The following is an 11,989-nucleotide window of genomic DNA, read 5'->3' as shown; positions in this document are numbered from 1 at the left end:
TATGGGGAAAGGGTATGATAAGTAAGAATATAGGTAAAAAAAAGTAGAAGTAGAGATTGAAGGGCAAGAAGGCACTTTTACTAGACACCTAAAACAAGTAAGACTGAGAAGCCTAGGGCAAGTAAAAGATATGGGAGACAATTAAAAGAAATAAATTGATGATAGACATTATTATGAGAATCATATTGATGATATACTTAATTATGAGAATCATATTGATGATATACTTAATTATGAGAATCAATTGTTAAAGAGATAAATTGAGGATTGACATAATTATGAGAATCATATTGATGATAGACAAAATGATGAGAATCATAATTTACCAGGGGATACAATTAAAAGAAATAAATTGATGATAGACAGTATTACGAGAATCATATTGATGATATACTTAATTATGAGAATCAATTGTTAAAGAGATAAATTGAGGATAGACATAATTATGAGAATCATATTGATGATAGACAAAATGATGAGAATCATAATTTATCAGGGGATACAATTAAAAGAAGATAAATTGATGATAGACCTAATTTGAGAATCATATTGTTAGATGAAAGAAAATTGATGATAGACATAATTAGTAGAATCATAATTTCAAGAGATCAATGAGAAGAATAATCATTCTCGAGGAAATAAATTTAATGATAGACCTAATTATGAGGGTTTAAACGGTGAAGAAATTATCAAGTGAATAGTAGATTATTAGAAGATTAGGAAAGATATATATTTTTATAGTAATATTATAGATGGCATCATATGTCAGAGTAGGAAACAAGATTATCAAGATGGAAATCAGGGAAGCAAATGGATCGGCCGAATCAAACAGATGGATCGAAGCAGCAAGAGTAGAAGCGCAACAAAGATACGGAGAGTTACTGCAGGAAACACCCAGAAGACAAAGGATAGAACGACGAGTGGAGCCATATTGGGTTCGGAAGAATCGATTAGCATGATGGGCATGCGGGGGAATGCATAAATTAAGGTTTTGTCCGACGACAACAACGTCCTCAATGAACGGTTCAGAGTAGGAAGTGCAAGAAGGTGGGGCACTAACGAATGAAGCCTTGGAAAGCTAATCTTAAAGGGTGGAGGTGTTGTATGCAAATATATATTTAGATGAGCCCTTCTTAATTGGGTGGTATTCAAATTTATATAGATGAACTTTCATTGATTTTGTTGTATGCAAATAAATACAATTATTTTAAAATGTCTATGAATATGAATATTTTTGATTATAGTTGAAAAAGAAACATATAATTTTTCATTACTTATTTTTGTTATGAATTTTTACGAAATTTGGATTTTTGGAATATAAGTGGAATAAAATAAAAAGATTTGAAATAAAAGAAAATCATTCTTGAAGATAAAAACAGAAAAAGGATATGAATTAATCTAGTTACGATCTCAGACTAGTGATTATACTGAGGGTAACATCAGTAAGATTACCAAATTCAATAAATTATATATATTGCATTATGTTCAGTCTCTCCCACTAGCCTCAGCAATATATATCAATCCCCTATTGGTACATTAGTAATCAATAAAATCTTAGTTTTTCAATTTATAGTTATATTTTATCTTTTATCTTCAATTAAATTATTTGATTTTACAATATGTTGCTCGTTTTTTTTAAAATATATAACATTTTATTTTCTTTATTCAGATCATTGATAATTTATCTTACCATTTTATTAGAAATATTTTTTTTAAATATTGGATTTGGTTGCAACCGCATCTAGCGTCAAACGTTTCCACTTTGGATTACATCTTACTCGCTTTTTATTTTTATCCCTAATTGGCTCGGCATATGCCTTCATAGACACAAGGATTATGATGGGCATTAAAAAGATGGTCCTATTTTGAGCGTCACTCATAGATTCTTTTGTACCAGTTATATCCACACTAAGGACCAAACTGTGTATTTTGACCAATTTGCAATACTGAAATTTATTATTAATAAAATTGTATTTTTTTAAGCTAGCAACTGTTTGGACAAAGAAGAGGACGATTTTGAAACAAGGTGAGTTTACTACGGAAAAATAATATTAATGAAATTATGATAATTTTTTTATTCTCCTAATAAATATCCTTAAAATAAACTTAATTAATAAAAAAAATTTTTAGATTCAAGCCCATTAAATTTATTTTCCAAAAATTTAGGCCCGGTAGAAAATATAATAATGAGGCCTGCGCCGAGAGCCGATCCATTTTATGAAGGTTTCTAACTGGCTTACTAGCTTATATCATTTTACGTTTTTCTTAAATATAAAATACTTAGGAGTGCTCAAATTAATAGAATGATATCATAAATATAATCTCATTTTTCTTTAGTATCAGTTGTTTTATGAGCGGTGGAGGTAGGAACAGTTTGCATCCATTTTTTGAAAGGGGTAAGCATTTAAAGGGGGTAGACTAGGGGTATAAATTTATTGGTGGTTACCTATTATATATTTATGGGCAAAATATATTGCTGTAATATTTTTATTATAGACTATTATAATACTATGATATTGCTAAACATCGATCAAATCTATATATTTCACACAATTATAGACATTATTTTCTAAATAAAACTTATTTCTGAATATGCTATCCTTTTAAATGTAAATGGGTTAGAGACTCTATCATTAAACTCATATTCATGCCAAACAATACACAATAATAATGCATTTATTGTAAATGTGAGTTTTTTAATTGAACTATTCACAAAATTTTGATAGTTGTTAGTATAGCATTAATAATTTAAATTATTCTTTTTAGAATTTATAAAGGGACTAATATAATAATTAAAGGTATAATTAATAATGAAGGAATATCGCCGCCACAGATGGCAAATTTTTTTAAAGGGTATATAGATAGGTTGTTAGAGGGAGGTGTTTGCATCTAGTGAATATGCTCTCAAGCAGACTCTGATAGATGTTACCTTTATTAGTCTTGGAAATGATCAATCAGGTCTCTCTGGTATATTTATTTCGGTATTGTTCTGTGGTGATATGAGATAGAATAATTTATATAATAAACTTCCCCTATCCCACTAGACGAGAATTAATGTCGATCTAAATAGGAGGGACTTTTTTAAAAGAAAAACTATATATGAGTAAAGTTCTTGATTATATTTCCGATTAAATGCTGAAGTTTTTTTCCTTAGATTTTTCTAATGATCTTTATGACAAATATTTTCATTATTATAATATATTCATAATGGTTCCATGTCATCCTGGTATTAACGCTAGCAGCAGTTTCATTACTAGATGGTGTTTAATTTTTTATTTTGCTTAATATCGCTACTAAATGAGGTGTCGTTTCTTAGATATTGGTAGTTGTTTAAGGACTGATAGTTATAGCCATGGCATTTTTATCTTCGTATTTAAGTAGAGTACTACAGGTATTCTTTCTAATAATATACTTGAAATTTTATTAGATATATATGTCGTATTAGGAGATGGAATCTACAAGGATTTGGAACCTCTCAATTTTAAATCAATTACTAAGAATGATTTTTAATTTTTAAACATCTGATTTGACCAGAAGTGTATTCCAGAACTTATAGAGTACCAACACTGTGAATTTCAAGTAATTTTGCCTACACTTAATTTATCTTCTCATTTGTATACATATTTTTCAAATAAATTGAAAAATATTGCAAAAATTGTCTTAAATTTACAGGGCAGTTACTCATGCTGAAATACATTTCTGGTAAAATCAAACTTTCCAAATTTAAAATTGCTCTTAATAAAATATATAAAATTACCATGGTTTCCATATCCCAATATGATACATATGTAAATCAAATTCATATATCTGAATAAAAAAGGCAGCTCTAAACATATTGGGGTTGCTTTGCTAGGATTTTTTACATTAGGTATGCTTTTTCCGTGCGTCAACTCTTGGGTAAACTAATTTTTATTCCAACTTTAATAAAATATTTAAGGATCTTTTTTGGGAATATTTGGAATTGGAGCGATTCCAAGTAAAACTCCCCAAAATTAAAGTTGCTTGTAGAAGAGTGTCCCAATTTCAATAGTAGCAGTTTATTTCTTAATTCTAAAAATTTATTTCTTACACCGCATTATAATATGTTGTATAAATAATTATATTTTAAATATTTCTAAAAAAATATTAAATAATCTTCAAGACCAATACCGAAAATATATAGGCTTTCTTCTCTGCACTACAGCACATTTGTCACCCTCTCTGTCATTATTTCAGGACTCAAAATAAGTCTATTAACAGGTTTATAAATAAAATTAAAATATCGATATAATATATTTTAATTTTTTTTTATAAAGGAAGGAAACAAAAATCATTCTTTCGATTTTAATATCTCCGCCCATTCGAATATTTTTCTCTTTCAGCAAAACTCATATTTATTTCTTAAAAAAAATCCGAAACCCCATAATACAATTATGACATTTAAATTATATTTAATTTTTTAAATTTGCCATTCACTCGAGATTAAAATTGAGTATAAACTATATTTTGTTAATGTTCTTATCTAATTGAATATTTTTCATACCTTTAGGATTAAAATTTTTAAAAACATTTTGATAATTGGCTTAATGAAATATTTTTCTAATAATGATAGCAATGCAATTATTATTTTTTTATATTTGAATTTAGACAAAATAACTACAAATAATTGTTAATATGCACGCTTCATCAAACATATTCGTAATGAGGATTACAATTTAAAATTGAATTATATCTAATATTTTTTAAAAAAGTTGTCATTTTAATATAGATATGGATTAATATGCAATGCCCCTACAGAATTCGTTATAATAAATTAGATATTTTAATTAACCCCAATTATTTGATTGTCCTCAAATCTAAAAATGCTCGTAAAAATATAGGTTGAATTAGGAAGGCAATAAGCGTCATATTGGTCTCAATTTTTTGAAATATGCTGTTTTTAATTTTAAATTATTTATATTATCTTGTAAGATTCCCCCCCCCCCTCCCGACCATAGAAATTTATATTTTTACGATTTTAAATATTATTTATTCTTTAAACAAAAATTTTATATCATAAAAATAAAAATAAGCCCAATTTGAGAAATCAAATTGACAGATTAATGCATCCACATTTTTTTTTCTTCTACTACCATATTAACTACCAGAAGATGAATATGCTATTAAGATTACTGACATAGATTATGCGATATGTTTATCAACGAGAATATCGTATATTATGTAAAAGGTATTTTTTATCTAGTCAACAGTCTCCATGAAAATATTTTCAGTATCAGATGTTCCCCAACTCAAATAAACACATTATTATAAAAAATATCTGTCATCTTTTGACGGTATCTTAAAGCTTCAATATTTCTTTGGCTAAAATTTTGATTTAGCCGTTTTTAAAAACCACCTAAAAGGAGTTGGTTTAACTATATTATTCTTAAATATTATTATTAAAAGATCATAGAAACAATCAACGATTATAAAAATAGAGCGCATATAATATAAAAATTTAAAAAAACAATTAGGGGACCGACTTACTTGCATTGCTATATGGAACCATTAGCCATGATATTTATTTTTAAAATTTCTGCCGAACTAATTGTTGAAGCATGTTGGATCGTGCCCAATGCATGTGTAATCCCAAGCAACTGAAAGACCAAAAGACCAAAAGACCAAAAATTACTAATACCCTATGGTTTTCTGTAGTTGCTTGGGCATAAATGATTGGGTTTTAGGGTCTTTGGAAAATCACCAGGCTTACCTAATTATATTTTGGCTAAAATCTTAATCGGGCCGTTTTTAAAAATCGATCTAAATAGGGCCGTTTAACAAAACTAAGCCCTTACGAGGGCTGAATATTTTTTTTTACCATCAAAACATATTTATTTGTTTCAAATATATATTAAAAATTATAACGTTAAAATACTATAATATAATTGTGCATAAAAAGGGATTAAAAAATAAATTAATAAATAAGGGCATTTAAAAAAAAAAATAGTAACTATATGGTACATCATTTATGGCAATGGCCAGGAAATTTGAATAATTTGAAATTAAAACGGACTACTTCATAGTTATTGTTATTTTTAGTTTAATTTTATTAGGACTCCTTTGACTTGAAGAAATATTAAGCCTCCGAACAATGAGTTGATATAACTAATAGCATGAATATGATATCTGACAGATATATGAGGAAATGTTAGATTATTCTTCTTTTCGATAATTTATAATGGATCGTAATTGGCATGAGAGGAGAGCAGCGGAAAAGAGAAATATTTGAAACAAACTAGCGATGCATTTCCTGATACATACATGTTAATGTTGTTTTTTTTTAAAAAAAAATTCATGAGATTCGATTGCTAAAAAATATTTTATTATATAAAAAAAATTAAAATTTAATTAACGACACGAACAGTTTATAATAGCTGCAGGAACCTGAAATTAAAATATTTCATTTAAAGTATTGGTATAGATTCTTTTTAAAAAGATATTATATAAATTTTATAAATACTAATAATGATCATTTTAGAAGTATGAAATTAATTTGCATAAATTATAATAACTAAATGGAGTACCTGAATAAGGCTAAATTTTATCTAAATTGGCATTTGACATTATTAATATCACAAAATTCTAAAAAATTAATATACCTAGATAATCTAAAATTATATAATATAATATGTTTAATTTAATAAATCAATAAAATTAATATTTGCCATCACCTAGGGCATTATTTCGTCTTATGAATAAATAATTCCAGAGTGAAGCTCTATTTTCTATAATACCGGAAAAAAATAAACAAGGAATTATTATAATTCGTTTGATTAATGAGATAAAAGTAATTTAAATATAGTAGAATATATAATAAGGTATTATGATATTTCTAAAAAGGCTAAACATTTCTTTCGAGTGATTGCTAACTTTAGTCTAGTTCTAACTTCGTAATGCATGAAGAAGTATAAAACAGGATTGATAGCGCTATTAATATAAGCTATCCATAATAATAAATTAAACAACCACACTGGTTGTTTATAAGCATTTCTTTTCAAATATGGTTGCAGTGAAAGTAGAATAAAAAATGGTAACCAGCACAGCAAAAAGAATATTACCATTGCTATCACAAATTTGATAGCGCCTATAGTCTTACGCATTTTCAAATGTTGCATTGCAGGCGTTAAGGAGGACTTGTTAAAAATGGTTGTATTATTTTTAACCAGTACGACGACTATAGCCGCGCAAAGTATGATATTAATAAACATGAATATAAAAAAGGAAGTAGTAAATAGAATGATATGCCCCTCGGTTATGACAAATGGGCAGAATTTTCTAATGATGATGCTCTCATTGCCATAAATATTTTCCGTAAGATTAATACTCGACGAATGGTCCAACACTATATAATCTGCTGACATTGACCATCTAAAATAATCCGTATTTACTAGCATAGACGTCGAACTGTAGGTGAATGAATAGAACCATATGAGACATATGCAAATATTATAAATTCTCATTCTTTTCGATTTATTTGATATAATGGACAAAGGTTTGTACAAATTTAGGAATTGGTCCAGCGAAAGTAAAGATAAATGAATATAACTCGTAGTCGATAAAGCTACGTCTAAAATTCGCCATATCACGCAATATGGACGAGAAAAATACCATTCGTTCCACAGAGTATAAATGAGATCGAATGATACAACGAACAAGGCATATAAAATATCAGCGATTGCCAATGAGATAATGATTTTGAATCTAGTCTTAGAATGAACATCTTTCCAATATACGTAGGAGCAAATTACCGCTATATTTCCACCAATTATGCATACCCACAGCAAGAGCATCCCACTTAATTTTAAGTAAAATATTATTTCACTTAGAACCATAATATGAAAAGGAATAAAATTAACTTATAAATCTGCTAAAAAATAATTTATTTAATATGAGAAGAAGATTTTTAAAAAGAGCATATTTTCAATCAAAAAGATCAAAATATAAATGTCATTTAAACCCGTGAATAAACTAAATTTCACGTTGTTTTCGGAATATTAAATCAATATATACTACATACATAGTCAATTATAAATTATTTATATAAATTCTATAAATATCAATAATTTTCAAATTGGAGTTTATAATTAAAGCATTACATTCGAAAAGAAACCTTACTATTTGTATTATCTTTCAAAGGAACAAGCACAATCGAAACCTCTGTTTTTCAATATAGTTTTTATCTTATTAATTAATTGGGTTATAAAATACCTAGTAGGGCATGGGCCGATTTATCAAAAAAATGAATCTAGATTTAGAATCGTTTTAAAAAAAATATAGGATTTTATTTAAAGATGGGAGGGGGGGAGGTGTTAAATTTTTCTAATAATAGGTGTTAAATGATGAAAATCTAGTAATTCATAATTATGAGACGTTTTAGTAAAATGTATTTAAGTTGTTCTTTCTCAATATTTTTGTTCTTTTTGATTCGAAGTTTTATGATTCAGACAGACTTCAGAAAGTATTTGTTTTTTTTTGAAAATGGTTTCCTAGGCAGGTTTCCGCCAATTTTTTTTAAATTTTCTAAATAAAGGAAACTTGTCAAATTATTTTTTTGCATAACATAGATTTGCCACCATTTAATTGTTAACGATTAAATGGCGTCTGAGATGCCACTTATCCTTAGCAAGTTTTTACAAAAATATTTTATTAGGCAAAAGATTTGCGACGAATTTTTATAATATGTTTGGGAATAAAAAAATTTTCCTGAAAACTTGTCTAGGAAATGGCTTTGAATAATTAACTTGTTTAAAAGTGGCATTATAAATTAAAAAGTATTTGGAAGGGTTGGGGATTGGATAAAATTATGTTAAGTTGATAAAGATATAATTAGACCAGGGATTTTCTACTGTGGATCAAATCTTTGTGTATAGGGGAGAGACCAGGGCTAGTCGGCGCAATTTTTTTCAAAATCATCATAGCTCCGAAAATAATGATCGTATAAGATTTTACAAAATACCAATCTCTACCTATAAATATATACTTTTATATTTTTTAAATATTTAATAATTTTTTCTCTAAAAAAGTTTTAGAAAAAGTCATTTTGTGGTTAGTCGATCATCGATGAGGCTAGTCGAATCAAGTGGTTTATTAGGCTTCTTATGAGATTAAAAAAAAATTTTTTAGATTTTAATATATGATGCTTTATTTATATAATATTCTATATACAATTATAACAAATAAAATAATAATCTTTTTTGACATTGACACCAATCATCTAAATTATGAAAATTTTTATAATCCTGTTTACATATAATGCATACATCTTTTATTAATTTAAAAAATAATTATTTTTTCTATTTTTTATTATGGAGAATATAGAATTCTAACTAATATGGTAATCCATTTCGCCAGCTCCAAAAAAGTAACTTATGAACCAAATAAAAACTATGATATCATGTCTTAAGTATAATGTTATCCAAGTTATGGGAGCATCATCATATTTACGTTAATAAATAGTTGATTTCATACTTATGTATGACATTATTAGCACCTACTAATTCATCAATCTGTTTTTCTAATCAATAAGAACCAGCAAATTAAAACCACGGCACATCATTGGTCGTTGAGTATTATCGCTATGTCGCAACGTTGTTTTATTTCTATTTTCCCTTTGTAAAGGATCAATATTTTACCTTGCCGGTGTACATGTTTAGCGAAAATATCTTTTAGAAAAAATAAAATTAAACAGTAAAATATTTGCTTTATAAGATTTAATCCTATTATAAGTAAAAGGAACAAAATGGGACACCTCTTATTAATCGACAAATTATTAATGATTTTATTAATATATGACCTTTATAGGATTCACCATAACACTGGTATCTTACACCTTTTCTTTTGTCAGGAAACTTGTTCACTTTCTTAAAGTATACAAACATTTTTTTTAAAAAAGTTACTGTTTGCTTTTTTGCAGGGATGCGAACCCGGAAAAATTTTTGCACGGGTTCGGTTTAAGGTTTAAAAAAATAGGTGGATTAGGTTTGGGTTCGGTTCAGGGAAATATTTTTGAACCCGGGTGGTTTCGGGTTCAGCTCGGGTTTAAGAATTTTTGAATTGATAAAAAAAAATTCTACATTTAAATTATAATTCAAATACTAGACATAAATTTGGTATAAAAAATAAATTTTTTATTTTATTTATAGGCAAAATATAGTTAAAAATACAAAGCATAAGTCATGTCATGTATCAATTTTAAAAATTTTATTTAGACGTATTTCTTTAAATTAACAAATAATAATTTTTACTTTGACGTTCACTTTCATTTTCCTCTAAATAATAATCTTTGAGAATAAGTTAAAAATAAAAATAAATGGCGTAAATGAATTTAATTGTTTAAAATTTATTAACACTCCAATAGGTTCAGGTTCGGTTCGGGTTCAGATTTTTTTCCAAAAACCTGGGTTTCTTTTCCGGGTTCGGGTTTGGTTCGAATTCCTGCTTTTTTGGATGTTTTTCAATTATAACGATATAAATTAAGATAGAAAACCTATGAGGGCACTTTGGGTTTGGATCTTTTAGCAATATGAACTCCGTTATCCAAATTTAAGGCTTCCCGTAAAATAAGTTTCCTTTTAAAATTAAAATTATGATTTATGATATTATTTTTTTTATATTTTAAATTATAATATATACAAAAAAAGTAAAGGGAATATGCTTTTTGAGTTTAGAAGCCTCAAAATGTGAAAAATTGCACAAACATCGTATATGCTATACAACATTTTAGAAATTAATTATAAATTATTTATAAACTACTTTTATCGATTTTTAATAATATTTTATTTTCACTGATTCGGAATAATAATTAAATTTTTATGATAATGAAAATAGTCTTTTATTTAAAGTATGCCTATTATATGGCCAGGAATATTAATTTTTATTTTTTCTGGAGTTTTTAATGTTGCAACATTATTTGTTCCTCCATATCTTTAGTAAGATTTTTTTTAGATTTATTTTTAATAATTGAAAATGTTAGGAAATATAAGTATGGGATTTTATCATAACAAGCGATCAGGCGCGTACGCAGGAATTTGGTCTGGGGGGGGGGGGATAATAAATTTTTTTAAGAAATAATATTTTTAATTAAAAATACTAAGCATAAATTTATTAGGATTAATAACTTTTCTAATACACAATTTTAAACTAATGTGAATTAAAAAAATTATATATATAAACCGGCATTTAAATGTGAATCATAAAATATAAAGTGAATATAACTCACGATATGAATCACCTAAATGACCCAAAATTGAAATTTGAATTTTTTGAGCTTTTAAAATATATAAAGTATAAAAAATTTAAATGTTGTAAATATAAATTAATACACAAAAAGTTTCTTAGGAATAATTGTATTTTGTATGTTTTGAGCTAATTTTTCAATTATCAATCCTTGCTTGGCGTTAAATGTTTATGAATATTCAAAAGATCCAAATCAATCAATCTACTTTCAGATGTTGTATTTCATAGGTATGTTTTTCACAGACTTGCAGGCCCGGCCCCTGAGCCGGACCGTATTTTAATTTTTTTAAATATACCCGGGCCGGGCTCGTAATTTTTTTTTAAAAACACCCGGGCTGGGCCTGAAAATTTTTTAAGAAAAAATATCCGAGCCGAGTTGTATATTTTAAAACCAAATATTTGAAATCGCCATTATTAGCTATAGATATCAAAAATAAATATAATTTATTTTTAAAAATTCGGGCTAAGCCAGCCGGGCCGGGCCTGAAAATTTTTTTAAAAAAAACCCGGGCCGGAAAAATTTTAAAATAAAATCTGGGCCTGGTCCTGCAAATGGTACCTCTGCAAGGCTCTGTTATTCTACTTAAAAAAGTGAATGTTCTCTCATTAGTTTACTAAAGAGCTGCTAATATATATATAACCATTTTAATAATTGGGAGTATAATCTAAAATGTATTTGAAATAAAAAGCATCCATAGCATTTTTTGGGACTGTATCAACCATAGTTAATCTTTTA

At 27.1% G+C, this 11,989-nt stretch overlaps 1 protein-coding gene across 1 annotated transcript; it reads right to left on the bottom strand.

The window, feature by feature from the left end:
• Window positions 1–6,839: 6,839 nt before the first annotated feature.
• LOC135930150 (D(2) dopamine receptor A-like) lies at window positions 6,840–7,850 on the bottom strand. Its single transcript, XM_065466934.1, has one exon. The coding sequence runs from the start codon at window positions 7,848–7,850 to the stop codon at window positions 6,840–6,842; it is 1,011 nt and encodes a 336-aa protein (XP_065323006.1).
• Window positions 7,851–11,989: the final 4,139 nt, after the last annotated feature.

This window comes from Gordionus sp. m RMFG-2023, chromosome 5, assembly GCF_954871325.1.
Source record: "Gordionus sp. m RMFG-2023 chromosome 5, tfGorSpeb1-WG-v2, whole genome shotgun sequence".
NCBI classification, from domain to species: Eukaryota; Metazoa; Nematomorpha; class Gordioida; order Chordodea; family Parachordodidae; genus Gordionus; species Gordionus sp. m RMFG-2023.
The sequence above is the reverse complement of the archived record's forward strand: the minus strand, read 5'-3'. Positions and strand labels throughout refer to the sequence as shown.